The sequence below is a fragment of the Amborella trichopoda genome, chromosome 3, assembly GCF_054954075.1.
Source record: "Amborella trichopoda isolate Santa Cruz 75 chromosome 3, AtrichopodaSantaCruz75HAP2 v2.0, whole genome shotgun sequence".
NCBI lineage: Eukaryota > Viridiplantae > Streptophyta > Magnoliopsida > Amborellales > Amborellaceae > Amborella > Amborella trichopoda.
In genome coordinates this window covers 47,128,083-47,153,242 of record NC_142338.1, presented here as the reverse complement: position 1 = coordinate 47,153,242, position 25,160 = coordinate 47,128,083, and the positions used below count along the sequence as shown (strand labels likewise).

The 25,160-nt window shown below is 32.3% G+C and overlaps 1 protein-coding gene across 1 annotated transcript; it reads right to left on the bottom strand.

Annotated features, from left to right (window-relative positions):
- Positions 1–15,291: 15,291 nt before the first annotated feature.
- On the bottom strand, positions 15,292–23,748 carry LOC18443862 (early-responsive to dehydration stress protein (ERD4)). Its single transcript, XM_006854043.4, has 11 exons — positions 22,816–23,748; positions 22,095–22,247; positions 21,601–21,736; positions 21,152–21,253; positions 20,784–20,906; positions 20,552–20,632; positions 20,009–20,349; positions 19,627–19,872; positions 18,243–18,567; positions 16,867–17,100; positions 15,292–15,761 (listed from the first exon to the last, which is right to left on the bottom strand). Exons 1-11 carry the CDS (start codon positions 23,127–23,129, stop codon positions 15,534–15,536), a joined length of 2,283 nt encoding a protein of 760 aa, XP_006854105.1. The 5' UTR covers positions 23,130–23,748; the 3' UTR covers positions 15,292–15,533.
- Between the last annotated feature and the right edge of the window lie 1,412 nt (positions 23,749–25,160).

Here is a 25,160-nt window from a genome sequence, read left to right as displayed (position 1 = left end):
AATGGAATTTTAGAGAGAGATATTTAAAGTCTTTTCATAAGTTGTTGAGGTGAATAATATATGGTTAAAAAGGTTTAGAGGGTTGGAAGATATAAAAGATGGAGTCATTTTGCTTCTGAGAAATATTTTCAATTCTTGAATCTCATGAGATATAGAAATTAAAAATAGAGAATAATAAGATATTTTCCCATTTGTTTTCTCTCTCTCCCAATAGTCCATTCCATTTAAATTTCTCTTTCTCTCTGTTTTTTCTCTCTAGAGCCTATTTTACCAAACTTATTTCATAGAGCTTATTTTATAAGTCAAGCTTCTTAACTTAATACAAAAAAAAAAAAAAAAATTGAGTTAAATATATTTATCTTGCTTATTTTATAAGTAAGGATTCTTAAGTTAATACAAAAAAAAAAATTGAGTTAAATATATTTATTTTATGTCTTAAGTTGCATTTTGATTATAAAATGAAATCAATAGACAACAAATACTCAACGTAAGATAGATTCTTAGTATTTACATACTTTTTATATAATAATAAGCAATTGTCAATTGTTTTCTTTAGGAATCTAAAAAACTAGATGTTTGAAATATTATAGTACTTTTTTGAAAAAAAAATTTGAATGAGACCGGCTGATTCGACCGATTCTCCGATCCAGACCGCCGATCCACTGATCCAATACGGTTTAAGGCGGTGGTCGATCCAGGTCACCGATTTGTTTTTTTAAACCTTGGTTATATCATATTTCAAGCTATTGGATTTCACTTCCAATAGCCAAGAGCAATTGTGACCTCCTTGGGTCTAAAGCAGATTAGCAAGTCGAAGAATATCAAAAAAATCGGCTCACCAACAAATCAGACTTAAATCGATTTTGGTCCAAAACATCTATCAATAAAGGAGAGAGAGAGAGAGATAGAGAGGAAAACCCATCCATTGAGCATTACCAATTGATGTCCATAATCACCGCTAATTAAAATCATAAATAAAAAAGATTACTTTAAAAGTTCACACAAAATAATATAAGTTCAACACTTCAACCAATCCAAATCAGAAATAAAATAAAATTCATTACAAAAAATTTGAATTTTACATAGTTATTTTCCACAATAGATATTGAAGTCTGCAAGAATATTCAATGAAAAAACTATGCCTTTATTTTTTATTCTTTTTAAAGAAATACTCCAACCTTTACTATGCAACCACAACTTTGAAGAATATTACTTGGGATAAAGAATATTACTTGGGATAAAAAACAATAATTTATTCTGAAAAATATACATAATATGTTTCTTTAGGTTAGAAAAAATAGAAATTTCACAAAAAAAAAAAATGTATATAGCTTTAAAAAAGAAACCTTTTAGTTTGGATAAAACAGAGAAATTTCACAAAAAAGGAAAAGGATATATAGTAGTCAACAAGAAACTTTTATGCAAGCAATAAAAAGAAAGTTTTTTTGAACCTTTTGAAAAGAGTGAACATAAGACGATTGTTTAGGTTAGATAAAAATGGAAACTTCGAAACAAGGGAAAAGGTTTATAGCTTTTCAACAAGAAACTTTTTTGCAAACAATAAAATGAAAAAGGATCAAACTTTTTTGCAAACAATGAGCAAACAATAAAATGAAAAAGGTTTTTTGAACTGTATTTTGAAAAAGTTAATAAAACACAATTGTTAGGATAGATAAAAAATAGAAACTTCAAAAAAAAAAAAAAAAAAAAAAAGGTATACCATTTTTAACGAGAAACTTTTTTGCAATCAATAAAACAAAGGCAGTGTCAATAAAAAAACCATTTATCTTTTATACATAAATTTCGCAATCATTCTTGTTCCTTAAATTTCAAAATGGGTGGTTGCAAGAGTATCATTAAATAGACATAAAGTTTCAAAGCAAAAAATTATCCGACTTGGTGAGTTACTCCTTGCTTTTCGGTGAGTTTACCGGTCAAGGGTTTAGCTTGAGCTAGAACACAGGCACACCTTTTTATGTGTGAGAGAGAGATAAGAGTTTTAAAAAGAGAGAGGGAGTTTGGGTTTTAGAAAGAGATAGTTTTAGACAGAAAAAAAGATGGAAATTTGAGTTTGAAGGAGAGAGATGCAGTTTTGAGAGGGGGAGAAATGGAGTTTGGGTTTAAGAGAGTGATGGAGTTTTGAGGGAAAGACGATGAAGTGAGAGAGAAATGGAATTTTAGAGAGGGAGATATTTTCAGTCTTTTCATAAGTTGTTGAGATCAATAATACATGGTTAAAAAGGTTTAGAGGGTCGGAAGATATAAAAGATGAAGTCATTTTGCTTATAAGAAATATTTTAAATTCTTGAATCAAATGAGATATAAAAATTAAAAATAGAGAATAATAAGATATTTTTCCATTTGTTTTTTCTCTCTCTTAATAGTCCATTCCATTTAAATTTCTTTTTCTCTCTTTTTTTCTCTCTAGAGCCTATTCTTCCAAACTTATTTCATATAGCTTTTTTTATAAGTCAAGCTTCTTAACTTAATACAAAAAAAATAATTGAGTTAACTATATTTATCGTGCTTATTTTATTAGTCAAGATTCTTAAGTTAATACAAAAAAAAAAAATTTGAGTTAAATATATTTATTTTCTATCATGAGTTGCATTTTAAGTTTCATTTTGATTATAAAATGAAATTAATAGACAACAAATACTCAACATAAGATAGATTCTTAGTATTTACATACTTTTGATTTAATAATAAGCAATTGTCATTTGTTTTTTTTAGAAATCTAAAAAACTAGATTTTTGAAAAATTATGGTAATTTTTTGAAAAAAAATTTTGAACGAGACTGGCAGATTCGACTGATTCTCCGATCCAAACCGCCGATCCACCGATCAAATACGGTTTAAGGCGGTGGCCGATCCAGGACACCGATCTGTTTTTTTAAACCTTGGTTATATCATATTTCAAGCTGTTGGATTTCACTTCCAATAGCCAAGATCAATTGTGACCTCCTTGGGTCTAAAACAGATTAGCAAGTCGAAGAATATCAAAAAGATTGGCTCACCAACAAATCGGACATAAATCGATTTTGGTCCAAAACATCAATCAATAGAGGAGAGAGAGAGAGGAAAACCCATCCATTGAGCTTTACCAGTTGATGTCCATAATCACCGCTAATTAAAATCATAAATAAAAAAGATTACTTTAAAAGATCATACAAAATAATATAAGTTCAACACTTCAACCAATCCAAATAAGAAATAAAATAAAATTCAATACAAAAAATATGAATTTTACATAGTTATTTTCCATAATAGATGTTGAAGTCTGCAAGCATATTCAATGAAAAAACTATGCCTTTATTTTTTATTCTTTTTAAAGAAAAACTCGTACCTTTACTATGCAACCACAACTTTGAAGAGTAATACTTGGGATAAAGTCTATTTTGTAAGAGATAAACCCTAGATAAGCCAGGGCAAAACCCAATATTTGGGGAAACACTTTTTTTGGCTAGGAATGTATTTTTTTGAAAAAAAAATAACACAATTTTTTATGTTAGATAAATATATAAATTTCAAAAAAAAAAAGGCTTTCAAAAAGAAGCTTTACTGCAAGAAATAAAAAACAATAATTTATTCTGACAAATGAACATAATACGTTTCTTTAAGTTAGAAAAAATAGAAATTTCACAAAAAAAAAAAATGTATATAGCTTTCAAAAAGAAACCTTTTTGCTAGCAATAAAATGAGTATAACATGCTCTTTTAGTTTGAATAAAACACAAAAAATTCACAAAAAAGGAAAAATATATATAGTTGTCAACAAGAAACTTTTATGCCAGCAATAAAAAGAAAGTGTTTTTGAACCTTTTGAAAAGAGTGAACATAAGACGATTGTTTAGGTTAGATAAAAATGGAAACTTCGAAACAAGGGAAAAGGTATATAGCTTTCAACAAGAAACTTTTTTGCAAAATACAAAATGAAAAAGGTTCAAACTTTTTTGCAAGCAATGAGCAAACACAATAAAAGGAAAAAGGTTTTTTGAACTGTCTTTTGAAAAAGTGAATAAAACAAAATTTTGATGATAGATAAAAAATAGAAACTTCAAAAAAAAAAGAAAAAGGTATACAATTTTTAACGAGAAACTGTTTTGCAATCAATAAAACAAAAGGCATTGTCAATAAAATAACCATTTATCTTTTATACATAAATTTCGCAATCATTCTTGTCTCTTAAATTTCAAAATGGGTGGTTATAAGAGTATCATTAAATAGACATAAAGTTTCAAAGCAAAAAATTATCCGACTTGGTGCTTTTTGGTGAGTTTACCGGTCAAGGGGTTTGGTTGAGCTAGAACACAGGCACACCTTCTTATGTGTGTGAGAGAGATAAGAGTTTTAAAAAGAGAGATGGAGTTTGGGTTTTAGAAAGAGATAAAGTTTTAGAGAGAAAAAGTTCTTATGTGTGTGAGAGAGATAAGAGTTTTAAAAAGAGAGATGGAGTTTGGGTTTTAGAAAGAGATAGAGTTTTAGAGAGAAAAAGAGGTGGAAATTTGAGTTTGAAGGAGAGAGATGGAGTTTTGAGAGAGAGAGAGAGAGAGATGGAGTTTTGAGGGAAAGACGATGACGTGAGAGAGAAATGGAATTTTAGAGAGAGTGATATTTATAGTCTTTTCATAAGTTGTTGAGGTCAATAATACATTGTTAAAAAGGTTTAGAGGGTTGGAAGATATAAAAGATGGAGTCATTTTGCTTATAAGAAATATTTTAAATTTTTAAATCTAATGAGATATAGAAATTAAAAATAGAGAATAATAAGATATTTTTCCATTTGTTTTCTCTCTCTCCCAATAGTCCATTCCATTTAAATTTCCCTTTCTCTCTTTTTATTCTCTCTAGAGCGTCTTCTACCAAACTTATTTCATATAGCTTATTATATAAGTCAAGCTTCTTAACTTAATACAAAAAAAAAAAAAAAATTGAGTTAAATATATTTATCTTGCTTATTTTATAAGTCAAGATTCTTACGTTAATACAAAAAAAAAAAAAAAATTGAGTTAAATATATATATTATATGTCATGAGTTGCATTTTAAGTTTCATTTTGATTATAAAAAGAAATCAATAGACAACAAATACTCAACATAAGATAGATTCTTAGTATTTACATACTTTTGATATAATAATAAGCAATCATAATGCAATTGTCAATTATTTTCTTTAGGAATCTAAAAAACTAGATTTTTGAAAAATTATAGTAATTTTTTGAAAAAAAAAATTAAATGAAACCGACTGATTCGACCGATTCTTCGATCCAGACCGCCGATCCGCCGATCCAATACGGTTTAAGGCGGTGGCTGATCCAGGTCATCAATCTATTTTTTTAAACCTTGGTTATATCCTATTTCAAGCTGTTGCATTTCGCTTCTAATAGCCAAGAGCAATTGTGACCTCCTTGGGTCTAAAGCAGATTAGCAAGTCGAAGAATATCCAAAAAATCGGCTCACCAACAAATCAGACTTAAATCGATTTTGGTCCAAAACATCTGTCAATAGAAGAGAGAGAGAGAGGAAAACCTATCCATTGAGCATTACCAGTTGTTGTCCATAATCACCGCTAATTAAAATCATAAATAAAAAAGATTACTTTAAAAGATCACACAAAATAATATAAGTTCAACACTTCAACCAATCCAAATCAAAAATAAAATAAAATTCAATACAAAAAATATGAATTTTACATAGTTATTTTCCACAATAGATATTGAAGTCCGCAACCATATTCAATGAAAAAACCATGCCTTTATTTTTTATTCTTTTTAAAGAAAAACTCATACCTTTACTATGCAACCACAACTTTGAAGAATAATACTTGGGATAAAGTTTATTTTGTAAGAGTCAAACCCTAGCAAAGCCAGGGCAAAACCCAATATTTGGGGAAACACTTTTTTTGGCCAGGAATGTATTTTTTTGGAAAGAAAATAACACAATTTTTTATGTTAGATAAATATATAAATTTCAAAAAAAAAAAAGGGCTTTCAAAAAGAAACTTTTCTGCAAGCAATAAAAATCAATGATTTATTTTGAAAAATGAACATAATACATTTCTTTAGGTTAGAAAGAATCGAAATTTCACAAAAAAAAAAAAATGTTTATAGCTTTAAAAAAGAAACCTTTTTGCTAGCAATAAAATGACATTTTTATTTGAAAAAATGAATATAACATGCTCTTTTAGTTTGGATAAAACACAGAAATTTCACAAAAAGGAAAAAGATATATAGTTGCAACTAGAAACTTTTATGCAAGCAATAAAAATAAAGTTTTTTTGAACCTTTTGAAAAGAGTGAACATAAGACGATTGTTTAGATTAGATAAAAATGGAAACTTCGAAACAAGGGAAAAGGTATATAGCGTTCAACAAGAAATATTTTGCAAACAATAAAATGAAAAAGGTTCAAACTTATTTGCAAACAATGAGCAAACAATAAAATGAAAAAGGTTTTTTGAACTGTATTTTGAAAAAGTGAATAAAACACAACTTTTAGGATAGATAAAAAATAGATACTTAAAAAAAAAAAAAAAAAAGGTATACAGTTTTTAACGAGAAATTTTTTGCAATCAATAAAACAAAGGCAGTGTCAATAAAATGACCATTTATCTTCTATACATAAATTTCGCAATCATTCTTGTCTCTTAAATTTCAAAATGAGTGATTGTAAGAGTATCATTAAATAGACACAAAGTTCCAAAGCAAAAAATTATCCGACTTGATGAGTTATTTCTTGCTTTTCGATGAGTTTACCGGTCAATGGGTTTAGCTTGAGCTAGAACACAGGCACACCTTCTTATATGTGTTAGAGAGATATGGGTTTTAAAAAGAGAGATGGAGTTTGGGTTTTAGAAAGAGATAGAGTTTTAGAGAGAAAAAGAGATGGAATTTGAGTTTGAAGGAGAGAGATGGAGTCTTAAAGAGAGATGGAGTTTGGGTTTTAGAGAGAGATGGAGTTTTTAGGGAAAGACGATGATGTGAGAGAGAAATAGAATTTTAGAGAGAGTGATATATATATAGTCATTTCATAAGTTGTTGAGGTCAATAATACGTGGTTAAAAAAGTTTAGAGGGTTGGAAGATATAAAAGATTGAGTCATTTTGCTTATAAGAAATATTTTCAATTCTTAAGTGTCATGAGATATAGAAGTTAAAAATAAAGAATAATAAGATATTTTTCCATTTATTTTCTCTCTCTCCCAATAGTCCATTCCATTTAAATTTTTCTTTCCTCTTTTTTTCTCTCTGAAGCCTATTCTACCAAACGTTTTTCATATATCTTATTTTATAAGTCAAGATTCTTAACTTAATACAAAAAAAAAAAATTTGAGTTAATTATATTTATCTTGCTTATTTTATAAGTCGAGATTCTTAAGTTAAGACCAATGTTTAAAAACTCGCCGAGTCGAGCCGGACTCGCCCGGTTCGACTCGGGAATCGTCTGATATCGAGCTGATTCCACTAAAAAATCGAGAATCACCCGTGTCCAGAGAGAACCGGGAGATTCTCGATGATTCCCAATAGTGAATCGCGAGTCTCACCTAGAGTGACACATGGCAGCCTCACGAGAGTGACACGTGGTACCTAAAAATCATCCACATGTGCTAATTCACCTCACTCGTATACCCTCCTCTCTTTTCTACACGTGCAGCTGATGAACTAGTACACAAAATTTTATAGAGAACAGAAGATCACTCATCTTTCGATGTGGGATAATTCCCACAAAAAGCCATTGAAGCAAGATGATTGAATATGTACTATATTATAGAAGCTAATGAATCACATCAGGCGATGTGGTGGTGTTCGTTCACAACCTTGAATTTCAGGCAGGCGTCTTGAGTTCGAATCCTCTGTGCGCCATCGTTTATATAATACAACATTTTTTTAATAAAAAAGCTTGAAATAAAATCGAAACAATAAAAAGCTTTTCTTGTTGTAAAAAAAGCCTAAAAAATTAAAAAATAAAAAGCTTTTCAAGATAAAGATAAAAAATATAATACAACAATTTTTTTTTTTCTTGTAAAAAAAATACAAGGTAATATAAAAAGTATTTCTTGCAAAAAAAATAAAACAAAATGCATAAAAAAAAAATTGACAACAAAAATAAACAAAGGCAGAAAATACTGTTGTAAAAAATTAGAAAAAATAAAAAATAAAAGCCTTTTCAAGATAAAAATAAAAAATATAATACAATATTTTTTTATTTTTTTTGTAAAAAAAATACAAGGTAATATAACAAGTATTTCTTGCAAAAATATAAAACAAAAGGCATAAAAAAATAAAATGTACTTTGGCAGCAACATTTTTTTATTTTTCTTGTAAAAAAAAATAAAAAGTAATACTACAAGAAAAAAAATGTAGTACAACGTCTTCTTCTTTTGTCAAAAAAAAAAGAAAAAGATAATCAACAAGTATCATATTTTTCTTGTAAAAAAAAAAAAAAGATAACACAATAAGTATTTCTTGTCAAAAAATAAAAGGTATTTTTTAATACAACCTAGGAATAAATGGTCTAATTATATTTTTTATAACATGATGATCTTTAACATAAATTTAATAATATTAATTTAAAGATAGGATTCACACAATAAGGCCATTTGAAATCTCTCTTTCTACTAACAATCTTTTCTACTAATTTATTCTAGAAACCTAAAAAATTAAAGAAAATTGGTACGCAATCTAATAATTTCTACATTGATAACCAAATCTTTTATTTTATTTATTAAGTTTTGTATTATAAATCATTTAGTGTACTATTTTTCTTATAGTTGTCAATAATACATTTTAAATTAGATGATATTATAAAATATTTTGGATTTGTTATTATTTATATAATAAAATAATTATAAAATATTGTTAGTATATAATATTATAGTTAGTTAGGTTGTAATAATTTAGGTTTTTTTAGGGGATTAGGATTTTCCGCCAATTCGAGATTTTAGTGGCCAAATTTTCATCGATTTAGTCAACTCTTTATTGTAGTCCATATATGATTATATAATTAATCCATGATAATTCTATTATTTCTTTTGTGTGATGTAAATTTAATGGTCAACATAAGTTCATACAGGGAAAGAGTATCTCAATATTCACAAATTAATGAAAAAAATAAAAGTTAATAATGTAGTACCCTCATTTCTTATTGAATCATGGGCTTTACATATGAGAGAGTTAGTTAGGATATGTTAAGAGATAGTACATGAGCCTCTTTGATTCATGGGTTTTACATATGAGAGAGAGAGAGAGGGGTTCACGTGATGGAAAAAGGAGATAGAGGGAAATATTGGGGAGAGAAGAAATCTAAGTAGATAGATATATAGAAAATTGTAGGAGATAGATAAATGTGTTTTTTTATATTTATTTTATTTTTGATTATTTCAAAAGGAGAAAGGTCCCTTCTTTGTAATGAGATAATTGGGTGATTAAATAATATTTAAAAAAAAAATGTCCCTTCTTTGTAATCAGATAATTTGGCAGTTCAGATTTGATCATTACCTTAACAGACCTTGAGTCCCTCAAATTTTATTACAAGGAGACCATCCCAACCCCTAAGCCCTTTTTTTTGTTTTTTCAAAATTCTCTCTCTATCCAATATTTCCAACACTCACAGGTGAGAAATCTCGCACATTTTCTGTTTTTTTGTATTTAAAGTCCGGCCGATATTAAGAAGATCAAACAAGCCTATCTTTTGGGTTGTTTGGCTTTTGTAATATCGGACATCTAGACTTTCTAGGGTGTTTGTCATTAGCGATATCATATAGAGGAATCTATGGCTTTTTCCTTTCTCTACCCACGTTTCTCCTTCTACCTAGAAGGCAATATGATCTACATAGTTACAGGTAGTTTTATTTCTTTCTTTTGTTCTTTTTTTCTTTCTTTCATTATGTTTATTTATTGTGTTTTACGATGGATATTTCTTTCATTTTTAATGCCTTATTTGGATGTGATTTATTGTGGTTAAATAATATTTAATTTATTGTAATTATATAATGACAATTATATAGATTTACACATAAATAATAAAAAATACCAAAACTTCAAAATACCATCCAAAATTGAGAAGCCCGGATTCAATAAACCGAATAAGGCAAATGCACATCTATTTTTGAATGTTTTGAATTAGACTAAAAAATAAGTATTAACAACTAAAAACACTCACCTTTTGTAGAAGGTGAATTGGAAATCCAGGAAATCTTGCTATCAATGGGGCCTCTATGCATCTAAGAAAACCCTGTCCAAATCCCCACAAAAAATGATCGAAATCTCCATCACGAAAATAAAGAAACTACCAGTAACTATGTAAATCAGATGGGCAGATGACGCTGGATCTGGGACCTAAAGAAGCTTGGGCTGGAGAGGGAGACTGGGAAGACAAGGTGGGCGTGATTTTGAGCCCTAAATCGAGCATGTCTGATATAATAAATACAAAACAACTAAAAACTAAAGCCGAAGATTTCCTTGTCTGATATTGCAAACGACGGTCATCCTAGGAAGTTTGGTTGTCGGACATTAGAAACACCAGAGAATCCAAAAATTAGAGGTTGGAAAAGGAAAACAAATCATCACCTCAACTTCAAAGAAAAATGGGATAACAATAAAACTGTATACTGCTTCATCTATTTCAAAAGTTTGTTGAGCTTATTGGAGATCAATGTCACTACCTTCTGCATCATTTACTAATATGGTCACTTCTCTGGTTGTCGAACATTAGAAACACTAGAGAATCCAAAAGATATAGGTTGGAAAAGGAAAACAAACCATCACTTCAACTTCAAAGAAATATGGGATAACAATAAAACTATATACCGCTTCATCTATTTTAAGAGTTTGTTGAGCTTCTTGGGGATCAATGTCACTACCTTCTGCATCATTTACTAATATGGTCACTTCTCTGGTTGTCGGACATTAGAAATACCAAAGAATCCAAACGATAGAGGTTGGAAAAAGAAACCAAACCATCACTTCATCTTCAAAGAAATATGGGATAACAATAAAACCGTATACTGCTTCATCTATTTCAAGAGTTTGTTGAGCTTCTTGGGGATCAATGCCACTACCTTCTGCATCATTTACTAATATGGTAACTTCTGTGGTTGTCGGACATTAGAAACACCAGAGAATCTAAAAGATAGAGGTTGGGAAAGGAAAGCAAACCATCACTTCAACTTCGAAGAAATATGGGATAACAATAAACTATATATTGTTTCATCTATTTAAAGAGTTCTTTGAGCTTTTTGGGGATCAATGTAACTACCTTCTGCATCATTTACTAATATGGTCACTTCTCTGGTTGTCGGATATTCGAAATACCAGAGAATCCAAAAGATAGAGGTTGGAAAAGAAAAACAAACCATCACTTCAACTTCAAAGAAATATGGGATAACAATAAAACCGTATACTGCTTCATCTATTTCAAGAGTTTGTTGAGCTTGTTGGGGATCAATCTCACTACCTTCTGCATCATTTACTAAGATGGTCACTTCTCTGGTTGTCGGACATTAGAAACACCAGAGAATCCAAAGATAGAGGTTGGAAAAGGAAAACAAACGATCACTTCAACTTAAAATAAATATGGGATAACAATAAAACTGTACACTACTTCATCTATTTCAAGAGTTTGTTGAGCTTCTTGGGAATCAATGTCACTACCTTCTGCATCATTTACCAATATAGTTACTTCTATATTAGTTATCGTGTATTCCTATGAGGTACCATACAAAATAGAACAATCTAAGAAGCGGATATAATGAAATTCCTTAATTTACTCTTCCAGTAAGGATGGATTTGATGGATCCAAGAAACAATAAAAGTCAATTAAAAACGAGAGTGTTCTTATTCGATCTGCCTCGTGATCTTTAGAGAGTAGGACTTAAACTAAAATACTTAATAACATGGCAATACAAAGAGCACATGATTTAAACTAAAATACTTAATAACATGGCAATACAAAGATCACACGATTTAAACTAAAATACTTAATAACATGGCAATACAATTATACAAAACTTCTATCCCGAGCGCACACAATGGAGCTACAAATAACCATTGGGCAAATATAGGTTCTGATCAAGATTTGTTTTTCTGGAGTACCAAAAGCAAGCATGACGTCATTATGAACATAGAGTCCCAAAATAGGGAAACCCAAAAACAAGTTGCACATATTCCTCTGGGATCGATTGGAACAGGGACACAAAGGTGTTTATGATACAATCAATAGTTTCCAATTAGGTCTTGCTCTAGCCTCTTTGGGGGTTATTACTTCCTTGGTAGCTCAACACATGTATTATTTACCTCCTTATGTTATTAAGAAATGGCTATTTATATCTCAGGCTAAGCCAGTAGATTCAACAACGATAGAAATTTTTTGATTGATGCAAAAAGAATGATGTACAACTTTTAAATCTAGAACAGAAGAGATTCTTTTTTTTATGTAGCATCGAAATGGGTCAATATGTTTCTCGAAACAAATGAAAACATCAATTTGAAAGATATTATGGGAGTAGGCGTTCATTGTGGTCAAATACCGGGAAATCGAATCCTAGAATGGCACTTGATATATCTAAAAAGCGGAAAGGCATTCATATTACAAATCTTACTAGAACTGCTCGTTTCCCACTGATAACGAGTGGGACCAAATAATTCGATCGAAGTAGTTGTTGAACCGTACCAAATGGATCCAGCAAGGCCGAGCTTAAATTCATTCGTTTAGTGCGCCATTTGCTTGTCAGCCTTACCTTATTCCGCTAGTCTAGCAAGCTTGCCAGCCTTTCTCATTCCCATAGCTAGTCTCTTTATTTGTATCTCATACGCCTTCTTGCCATCGGATTCATAGTAGCATACTTTCCTCCCACTCCAATCATTGCTTTTCTTACTATTACTTTTAAAGTAGTTGCTTCAGCTTTCATTCGAATTTTCAATATTCCGTTCTATTTCTCATCGAAACTTCTACATTATATCATGGTTCTCTTTTGGCTGATCGATCGGCTAATAAGGATGGGGATGGGATCGAAATAACATAACTGCTGGCGAAACGACCATCCATTCCATATATTATGGGGAGATTAAGGATTAGTAATTTTTGTTAGAAATCAAATGGATTCGGTGTTATACATATGTGAGGAAGGGAATCAAAAAAGAAAAAAGAATTCTTTTTCTTTCTTGTATCACTTAGGAACCATGCGAAATGAAAATATCATGCACAGTTTTGAATGAGAGAACGAAGTGAACAATCCTCTTTTCAACTCCGACTCTTCCACTCCGGTCATAGTCCAACCACCATCCTAGGAGTTGTATGAGGAGGAAGCTCCACGTACAGTTTTGAAATCGAGTCTTCCCAACAATGGGGCCTAGGGGCCGATATGATGATTAGTTTAGGTAGGGCGGTCAACCTAGTGCATGGCACCTATAGGGATTGGTGCATGAGATCGCGATCCACAAACTGACGCATGGGACTTACCTCGGGGAATATAGCATGTCATAAGGGTGAATTTCAGGGGATGTTCCTGATATTGGACAGACTTTGAAAAAACATATTAATCGGAAGATTTGGCACTTGTCTGGAATTGAAAATGTGGGACAGGGGGCAATTTTGGGAGAAACAAAAAAGGCACATCGTGGGGGTGATCTCCACATAATATTCACAAAAAAAGTGACACATACCAAACATACGGGCCAAAAAGATGTCCATACTTTGTTTTTTTTAAAAGTAGACTAATTTCGGACTTCTAAACCCATCGACTTTCTTTCGAGTGAGAGAAGATTTTCGACATCGCCATCTCCCATTTTAGAAAAGCATAAGTGAGCGGATTCAGACATCCTATGTCCAACTTTAGATATCGAGAGTCTAAACCCTCCTACTTTAAAGAAAAGCTAAAATGAGTGGGTTTAGATGTAGTTCATCCAAATTGCCCAGTTATAAGTTTTTTTTTTTTTTAAGTGAGAGATAGCCCAACAAGTTTTAGAAAATATTGGTGATTTAAGATATTGGCATTCCTTGCTCACTTTTGATTTTTTGAGTGGCATTAGTTTGGACATTGGATGTCCATGCATTCCTACTTAAGAAAAACAAAAACATAAGTTGAATAATTTGAACACCCAATATTAGAATTCATCTCCTACTTAAAAAAAATAAAATAGTGAGTTCTTCTGCATGATATACCAAATTATTTTTTAAATAATCATCTTACAAATTCCAAAAAAACAAATTATGGAACAGACATAACACTCAGAAATAAAATTTAATCATTTTGCTTTAAACAGTATTTTAAAACCAGATGGGGAGGTTAGATATGTCACTCATCGGACCGATCTGGATTGATAATCCAGGCTAGATCGAACCAATTCTTCGGAGTGAGAATGAATTGAAAAAAATTAAGTATTAATTTAAAATTGAGATTTTAATTAAAGAAATAATAAAAAAGTGAATGGATGGTTAAATGAAGATTCCATCAAAATCAAACCAATGCAGGATTAATTCCATTGGCATTTTTTTTAACACTAATTTCAGAAATTGAGCAAAATCGCTAATGACATCGTTCATCAATTTATTATTATCAATTACATATAAATATTAAATTTGTGTATAACATGTTGATTAAACATTTAGCTCCATGTATGTTTCCATATTAGAAGTACATTTTTTCCATAATAAGACCCAAAAGTCAGTTTGATTATATGATGTAGAAATGTACCAATAGCCGTTTGTAGTTCTCACTCTTTTAAAAATTTGGGGGGTATACAGGTTTTCCATAGACTGGAAGGTGTATACAAGATGAAAGTCTAAAAAATTTCCCTTTAAATTTCCCTTTAAAAAACCAAGGGGAAAATGCAATTCCGGCACCAAAAAAGCAAAAAACTTTGCGATAGCCTGCAAATCTATTTCTACCCAACTATAGAATTTGTAACACTGAATGGTACAAATCTTGTGGATTTGTAACCACTTAAAGCAGGTGGTCCAAAAAGTGGTACAAGATAGACTATTTTTAGAGTTTGAAATCCATTTTATCATATGCATGATTATAGAAGTTGGGATGATCGATTTGCCAGTTTTCTAATGACAGATCTACATTTTCCAGCAAGATTTCTATAGCTTTATAACACCACCACCGTACAGTACTTTCCTAAATAAGGACACAACTTGTATAGTCATCAATCCATTTTTTTTTGGGGGCTCATCTCGCTATTCATAAAATTTTCTATTGGATTTTGCCTCCTTTCTCTATACATATATACCTTTTAAAAAAAATTTAAAAAACTTTAGATAGATTCATGCACTTGTTTTATGGAAAAGAGATTCTTTTCTGGATAAGAACTGATAAATTTAATTTTCAACCCTCACAAAAAAGAAACTATAATTATTTCTACGAAAAACTGTGATTTCCGCAGTTGTGTTCCAAGGAATTACACCTACCAACATTTACAACACTTGTATATTGCCAAAAAAAAAAAAAAGGAAAAAAAAGAAAACTCTGAAATTAGAGGTGAGAGAGAGGGCATCATTAGCATTGGTTCAAAAGCAATGCATGCAAACCTTGAGTTTCAAGGCTCCACTTCGTAGCTATACACATAATGAAGCGGTGATGGAGAGCTCAATTCACTGTCTATGGGGGAAGCTATGTCTGTCAGGTTCTTATCCACTCTCACTTCCCCCATTTCAACGTCGTCGAAAGACTGGAAAATGGGGTGCAAGTATGCGTCTGCTAAGTAAGCCATCAAGTTTAGATTCGGTTCTTCTGCCCGCTCCATTGTGTCCCTAGCCATTGCTTCCTGCAACAAAAAAGTAGTAACAATATTAAAACAGGAAAGAGAGAGAGAGAGAGAGAGAGAGAGAGAGAGAGAGAGAGGATTGTTTAATTTCAGCAGAGCACACAAATCATGAGTTATGGATCATGTGCCTCTGTTTGGTCCTACTATAAGATACGTAGATGATACGTTGTCTTTTTCTTTGTTACAAGGAGATCATAATTACTCTTGGTCATTAGATGTCAGATTAATGGCTCGGAATGTGCCATGAAGTTCAAGAAATTTTTTTTTAAAACCTTGAGTCTAGTAAATGACAGTGTCACAATCACCCATTTTGAAATCTTACGGACAATAGTGTTGATGACCTTCTTGTATTAAAAGTAAATGATCTCTTTGTATACTTTTTCCTTTACTTATTTGTGATGAAGTATTTGGAAATTTATGTTTGTTTTTATTGTCTACACCAAAAGAACTTCAAGTATGAAAATACCCAGGGAAATGGACAGTTGAGTTGACAATAGGATGAGCCCGACTTAAGCCCATCCATGAGATTTGGCTGGGCTGCGTCAAGAATTTCCCGGACCTGCCTGTCAAGCCCTGTCCCAGGCCGTGTCCTACAGACCACATATGCTGGTCCTGGCCCATGCCTAGCCGGGCACCTGGCTGCCCAGTCCATTGTCACCCCTAATTGCAGTAACTCACTTATTCAAGTGCTTTGCCTCGTTCAAGTATACCTTGTATGAGCAATGCTCTCCTTTCTGAACTTGGTTATCTTAGTTAGGGGAAAAGCATGGAGCATCTATATATAATCCATAGGTGTGATTATGGAGACAATTTAGTCAATGATAGACATGTAAATCTCACTAAATAACATATTTCTACCTAAGGAAATGATATACATAAGCAATATGATAGTTGGGAGTCCATATTCTAAGACTTACCAAACTTAAGTTTGAATAGAGAAGACATTTCTTACCAAGACAGATAATTTCTTACCACGATAATGATCTAAAAATTCTATATGATCTATCATAATAGATTCACGAGTTTTAAACAGAAACAATTACATCTGCAACATATAATAATTTATTGTTAGAAAAGTGACATATACTAAAAGTTGTTGAGTTACCTCTAATGGGTATTTCCTGAATGCAGGCTCGAAACGACTTTTACAATACTTGTGGAACCATATTGTCAATACTGGTAGAACAATAAGCAGAGGAGTGGAATCAGCTGCTTTCTTGGTGCTGAGTAAACCAAGTAGAAGAAATTGAGAGATCAACAAGCTCGCAATGATGCGACCATGGACGTGTGGCCAAAATGCAGCAACACTTTCATATTCTTGGTTATAAACATTGATAATCTGACATGAAAAAAAGACAAATCAGCAAAAATACTTGATAAAAAAGCAAAGGGAAGCAAGAAAATGAAAAAATGTTGAAATTGTAGCCTAATAAGGAATCATGGAATAATTATGGGCCTGTTTCCATTGTACCATTTTCTAGATTAATAAAATTTTGGTTACTCAATGAAAAGTTTTATGTGTCTATCAAGTTGATTACATAGTATGCCAAAAATTTTATTTCCAATGGATATATCAGATGGTCCTTGGAACATCTGAAAGTGCTCCATAAACTTGGAATTTCAAAGTAGTGCCTGAATATAATTTTCAATATTGAAAGCGACCTAGACAGTGTTTCCGACATGACCATTTCACCCCAGGTCCAGGTATTTGAAACAACTCAAACATGGATATTTAATTTGATGTGATTCCTGCATTTGATGCTTTGTACTAAAATGTCATGGTTGTTTTGTCTTCAAATACAGGACCAGGATAAATATAATCATATACTGATAAAGAAAAGGGTCACTAATTCAGGCACTAGGCTCAGATTTTAGATTACCTGCATGACTTGTGCAGGTATTAAAGCCTAACTTTCAAAAGTTAATTCACATGTAGAAAGCATATGAATTTCTATATAGGGAAAAAGATGAATAACCTGTCTCTATAATTGTAATATCAAATAAATCCTCAGATCCATGGAAAACCCATAGGCCCCTCCAAGTTAAAAGGAAAGGGAGTTTAACCCCTTCCAAACCTTTTTCATTGTCTAGATTACAACATTTATCGTTTTTCTTTTTTCTAATAACCCCATCATGTAAATAAAAATTGATATGCCTCTTTTAACCTACTTGTAAGGTTCACACGAAGAGAGAGTGAGAGATGGGGTTTCCACAAGGGGGGGAATGAGTTCATGGGGGAGGAAGAGGGAGAAAGAGGAGGAGCTTTTCTAGCAAATATAAAAAGAATAAATGTTGAAATTTGAACAATGAAAAAGGTTCAGAGGGACTTGAATGTCCTTTTTTCTAACTTGGAGGGGGTCCATAGGCTTTCCATAGACCTGAGGGTTTATTTGGGATAGTAGAAATACATAGGGGGTATATGTCTTTTTCCCCTTCTTTATAAACTTTAACCAAGAAACAAAAATTTGATATAGTAATAACCTGATGACGGTAAACAAGGTATGCGAAGCCAAAGAAAACCAGTATGAAAGGAAGAAGAATTGGAGTGACCACAGCATAAACAAGCCCAAGTAGAAAGTATAGTTGAAGGGTTGGAAGAGAATTAGAAAGTTCAATGCTTCCTGGATCCATTGCATTTTCTCTGTCTCTTTCAGTTTTCACCAAGAACATGTTCTTTAGATGGAATATAACCAATGGCTTCAAACGAAGAATCTCACCAGCAATACCAGCCCAACCATCAACCATTATATATGTGACAAAGAATGTAGCTTTCATTGGAATCGATACTCCGATAGTTCTTGGAATCCTGTAATGATCAGAAATCTATGTTGGGTTCCTCATTTTGGTCCAATAAGTTAGAAGAATTGAAATACATGAACACCAATTAAACTAATAATACAATAAGACGAGATGTAGGAACAGTGAGAATAATTCCTGTTCCCATGTTTAACTATGCAAGTCATTTATGTCAGATCGAGGTAGCTGTTCCAATAGAGATTAATCAACAAACTCATACATGACAGGTAGGAAAAAATAACATGAACGGAGCCATTATAGTAAACAAAAGCAGTGACATCAGTTACTACTAAGGAAATTCTGGTTAAGAGTGTTCAACCATGAAGAAAATGGTCTCTCTTTTTTTTCTAACTCATACCTCAAATTCTTGACAATGTGCAATCCATTTCCCACTGATCCCCAATGATATAACTTTTGTGGGAGGTGCATAAATCAAAATATCACATTGGTATTTACTCTTATCCAATACTTCTCGTTGGTATTTGATCTCCTGTCATTACTTGGAAGGCCTTTGCCTCAGGTCATTACTTGGACAGCCTTTACCGGTCACCATTAACTTCATACATAATCCAAAATACAATTACTTTAAGTTCGAGTCTCAATTCAGTTTCTTCATTTGAATCTTCATACCACATTAAATCAACACCATGTTTGTCATATTTCCACAACATCAGATAACACAAGATCACAACTACACAACTAAAAATCTGTCAAGAATTGAGAGGATCACCTCAAAATATGTGCAATAGATTTGATATTTATGAGTTAGACAGTTTTAATCTTGTTACAGTAGCTAACACAAAATTTAAAATAACAGAGATTTCTCAACCATTATAATATGATTAAACAAAAGAAATACAAAAGATGTATGACTAAGAAGGTAATGTGCAGCCTGCCTAAGTTTCTATTTTTAATGTGCAGAAAATTTGTGAAAAATTGGTACATATACCATGAAAATTTTCATAATAGAATATTTTTATGAAAATTAGATTATGATCGTATCAATTAGACACCTTATCCAAGATAATGATCAACGTAATTAAGAATAGGAGGGATTAGAGTACAGTACTGGGTAGGAGATTGATGTAGGAATGAATGAAGCTGCTCAAAAGCTGTACCCGTTACAATACTTCCCAAGAAGACATTTACCAACATGAAATAGTAATACTTTTCAGCAGTCTTTCTCTCAAGCTTTGACAAAGATAAATGACCTTCGACTTTTGACATAACCATCAGAAGAGCAGGAAGAAAATATAGGAAAACTTTTAAAGTCAAACCAGGAAGAAAGCCCTGAAGGAATGATTTGATAAACTTCCTGCATGTCAAAATTTTCAAAGCCAAAGTCAATTTTGGTATTAATGGGTCAATCCAAAAAATATTAAAAGGAAATGTCAGATGTGATCTCAATGTTATCATCAAATTCAGTCTCTTGAAAATCACAGATACTTAACAGTTCAATCACTGTTCTAAGGAAAGGAGCAACTCTCTCAAGGCCCTCAAGATTGGCAAGAGACTGAACAAAAGCAATGGGTATCATGTAGAAGAACACCAAAAGAAACACCGAAACAGTTATTATAAGCCTTCGGATGGTAAGGGAAACAAAGGGGATAGCCAGATTTTGCCAATAGACATCACGTGGTTCAGGGGCCCAATCAGTTAACCAGAGAGTAGGGTTCTTGCTTTGTTGGGTCTGGGCACACACTGCAGCACCCCATCTTGAATCAAAGGAAACGAAAGCTACAGGCAAAGCACCCTTTGAGTCATTTAGGATCTTTTGCCTTTCTGATTGTATCTGAAAATGTAAACAGAAGAATCAGAAGAGAACTATTTGCACCACATAGAACAATGAAAAAACAAACAAAGATTAAGAAATTTACAAAATTAGCATAAATTTTCCATCATTTAAGCTACTGTAAGTAACAGGCTGCTCTCAGCTACAGTAAAACAGGCTGCTTGAGGCCCAAAATGATTATCATCCGGGAAAGACAACTCACTCTCTTCTCGAGCACATTGATCCTCTGAGTATAATAGTCGATGGAGTCCACTCTTTCACCACAAAGGCCAAAAAAACCTCTCTGGAACAAAAATGTTTAATGCCATCATTATGTATTCCAGAAACACAGCCCTTGCCATTTTTTAGGTAAATTATTCTCTGAGATAGAGTATAGTATGAAAATGCAATGCAACAATCATTGAACTTGGAAAGAAGTTAAGGAGGGGGCCCACCCTTGTAGTTGGTCTCTTCTTCTCAGGATGTCGTTCATACTTAAGCTGGTAATAGTCTAACCAATTTCGGAGCCTCTCCTTTTTCCTTACAAGCCTCGCAAATTTGTTGCCATTGTAAACCACCTGATAATTAATCGATGCATTTGTAAGGAACTCCAGCACTAACCCCAGAAATAAAATAACTGCCAACTGTGGTGCCTCATGATGTACAGAAGTAATATATGATATCACCTATAACCCATCTTTTGCCATAAAATGTCCTCTGGGATATATTTAAGATTCACATTTCTCACAACATAAAAAACTTGCTCATGCAACATAAAATTTGGAAAATTTCACTTTTAAGAAAATTTAAAATTAGGTCCCACCTGGTGCCCTATGTAATGATTAGGGTGATTAGTCCGAAAAAAGTGATCCACAGTTTCTGATATGGTGTGGCCCGAAGCAATTGGGATATTCTTGACAGATACCTGCAAAAACGTATTGAGAGAATAATTCAATGCAAATTCTTAGTACATAGTATGGAGTCAGATTCAAAAAATTGATCCTGGATAAAATTTCTAAAGTCAATCTCCAAATGTCCATCAGTGGCAATAGATGGTGTATGTAGCATTGGAGTACCACATACCACTGGCCATTGGACCATGGTACACATTCCCTAGAAGACGAAGAAACAACACCACCGCAAGGAAAGCTTGAGTCTAGTAGTATCAAAGGCAATAAGAGCAACAATACTTTGGTCCAATTACTTGCTGAATTGGAGCTTTCCTTTCAATAGAATCAATAAAGTGTAAACAATGTTTGGAATGGTGCTTACGGTGAACTGGTCCACACGTCGATGTTGTGATGCCAGATAATGAAGTCTCATGAAAGCGATGGTATTATATTCCTTGTAGAGCATATAACAAGTCCATAAGGTATAGAGATATGCTAATGAAAGATGGAACCAGAACCTACAACAGAACAGAGCTTATCTAATTAAAACACAATATCCTTGCAAAACTACTGATCATTAGTTGGACGTTGATAAAATGATTTGAGATAGTGGGTTGACCCAAAGAGAATTTTTCCTAAAACTTTGGAAAGGACCCGAAAAATAGAAAAATGACAAAAATACTAAAGGGTATTAAGATCCCCGGGAATCATTAGACTCCTTAGTCCAGGACATATATGTGCCTTTTTTAGCAAGACATCACATGTAGCCATAGAGATGTATAAGATTGTTAGACCTGATTTTGCATTTATTTATTCTCATAAGGTTTTTAATTACATAAAAATTTGTTGAGAGTTAAAAGAGAAATACACACTCACCTTTGGGAGCCAGGACTGACATTTGATATTGAAATCCTATCAATGTCACTAACCACTAGTTCTCTCTTAAGGAAATTCAACGTGGAGCTTGATACATTGACCGGAACAAGGATCAAGATTGAAAGAATTGTCATTGGCGCAAAGATTTTCAAGCTGCAAATGGACAGAGGCAAGTCTTAGAAATTTAGAACCACAAGCACATCTGGAGGAAGGACGTAGAAAGCACAACGATATTTCTACATGCATTCCCAAGCAAGGGAAACATGATAGTAGATGCAAATCAAAAGGTGAACAATTTCAACTGTTAAATTTCAAAACGTGACCTCCGCATAAGATCATAATCTAGGAAATTTCAACCTCAAAGTTTTTACAATTCGTAGAACAGAATTTTACACAATTTGCAGAATGGAAACACAAATGCTATCCAGGTTATCTAGACTAGAGCATTTTACTAGTTATGAATATTTGTCATAACAGGAAAACTGAATTCAATCTTTTACTGATCAGAACTATCTGCAATTAAAACTTAACAAGTTGAATCAAAATCACCCCCATTGACAGATATCCATATCAATAAGAAAATCCAGATACAATATTTTGGGATAGGTAATCCGAAAACATCACTAAAAATTGAATTCATTTAAAACAACTCAGTGACCAAGAACTTCCCCAAACTCTTTAATAAAGATGGAAACCATAAAAACAGAGTAAGTATGCTTACCCAAGAAGGTAAATTCTGAGATAAACAGCAGAGTCAAGCCCAGCATGCTCAATAAGTTTACTCTGACTCATCTTGAGAGCCCCAGGCATCCAGTTAAGAAAACCCAAGTAAGTCCAGAAATTGAGATTCACAAACTTTCCAATGGTGTTACCAGAGTGCCTTGGACTCCTCCTACTTCCACTAAGATACCATTTTGAGAAGTAAACCCTGTCATTTACTGGCTGAATCCTAAGAACTGCAAAGGCAAGAAGGAAGGCGAAGGCACTGAGGATGTTAATTAAGGCAGAGACCCCAATATCTTCTAATGTGGCCATGGTGGATTCGAACTAGAGAATTCGGTACCCAATTGTTAAACAAAATCAAAGAGAAGAGAGAGGTGGTAACAACTGAAATGGGAAGAAACAGCTCAAAATGAACAGATAATAGACTGGGGGTTTTAGAGAAGAGGATATAACTTGATTCAGAACCCAACATCAAAATCAAACGCAACAAAAAAGAAGAAAAATCCCAGGAAAAAAAAGAAAATGCAAGTTTTTATAAGTTCTTCACTTTAGCCTCAGAACTCAGAACTAATTCAAATCCAAATGAAACTAGACTGAGAAAAAAAGAACAAAACCAGTAACTGAAAAGGGACCCAATAAAACCAAATTAAACTCCAAACAAGTCCACAAAAACGAAATGCAGGAGCTTGCTAAAACAGGCTTTAGTTCTTCAACTTGCAATACAGAGCATAAAACAAAGCTACACAGAAAAGAAAAGAACAAAACCAAACAAGAGAAAAAAATAAGCCAAAACCAAAAAAAAAAAAGCCAAGAGAGAGATAGAGAGTTGGGTTTCAAGAAAAATATAAAATTTTAAATCCAGAACCAATACAATGCAGCTAAATGCAGAGAGAGAAACTATTCATAAGCAGAATTCAGCTGGTTAAAACTTAGAAGTTATGACTCGAAACGAAGAATTTAAGAGGGCAGTTTCTTTCGTGGAGATATGATATTGGATGGCGTGGGAATGACATGTTTGTAGGGTAATGTTAGAGAGAGAAAGTGACATCTTAGAGAGAGAAAGTGCCTTTCAACGTCAGTGGACTGCGTTATCATATCATGAAGCTTGACAGAAGGAGTTCGATAACCTGATTGCTGGGGATTAATTCGGCGAAATAATCGGCCACTTCACACTTTGTATGCCGCCAATTTCGGTGGACTAAAGCAGTAGTAGAAAAAATTGGACTGCAAAATGCCCTTGAGTGAAATGAATTATCCATCACACCCTTTTATTTTATTTTTTTGGAAAAGGGAAAAATTATCATTGGGGGTTATAATCCTTACAAAATCATCAAGCACTCAATTAAGAATTGAAAGTTCAGTTTTAATTTTCATTTTATTCAAATATCTTATTTAAAAGTTGTTTTAAAATGCTCAAATTTCCTCTTGTTCAGGATTAAAAAACTAAATATTCATAAGCATTTTTGTAATAGGATTGTATACTACGAGACCATTTACTATTGTTATAATGAGGTCACAACTACTCCTAGTCGTTTATGTGCTAAATTGGATAGCTTGAAGTGTGTTATGAAATTCCAAAATCTTTTTTTTTTTTAATTGAGTCTAGTCACTGATACATTTACAACCACTTTATTTAAAATTTAATAGACAAGAATGATTGTGATCTCTTTGTATACTTTTTTCTTTTTAAAAAAATAATAGGTAAGGTTTAATGCTTTGCTTGAATTACCCCTGAGGGGCTTCAGGGGTTGTTGAGATGTCTCTAATTCCATGTTAAATGGGCCAAAGGTCCTCTCAAATGCCAAAAGAAAAAATCTTTGTTTTTGGGACATGCAGCTTACTATATTCGTTTTCTATTTTATTCAATTTTCCTCCCTCCATTTCACAAGTTGTCATTTGTGGTCATATTCCCCCATTATAGTGTTCAACTTTTAGGATATTTTACCATTTTATATACTCGTCATGACCAATTCGAAGCCAAGTTTAAGTTAATTAGACATTGTTTGCTTCAATCCATCATACCTACTAAAAATAATAAAAAATAAAAGAAAATAAGGTTTCACTCATTGTTAGAAAAACCAGTAACCATCCGGTTAGATCAAAACCGACCCCTTCCCAATTCCGGTTTCAAGCAGTTTTGGTGATCGGTCGGTATTTTAAAATATATATATATATATATATATATATATAATCTTAAAATTAAGGAATTTGATTTGTAATATATTTTTTAATATTTTTATATTATAGTAGATATTAAATATTATTTTGGTCATTAATACTCACTTTTAAAAAATATATTTTTAATTAATTTTCAACTTCATTTAAATATGTTTTGTTTAAATC

Coding starts and splice junctions, on each gene's coding strand:
- LOC18443862 (XM_006854043.4), bottom strand. CDS start 23,129: ATGGCCACATTAGAAGATATTGGGGTCTCTGCCTTAATTAACATCCTC. Junction 22,248..22,815: donor CTCAGAATTTACCTTCTTGG/GTAAGCATACTT, acceptor GTCCATTTGCAG/CTTGAAAATCTTTGCGCCAA. Junction 17,101..18,242: donor ACCTTGTTTACCGTCATCAG/GTTATTACTATA, acceptor TTTTCATGTCAG/ATTATCAATGTTTATAACCA.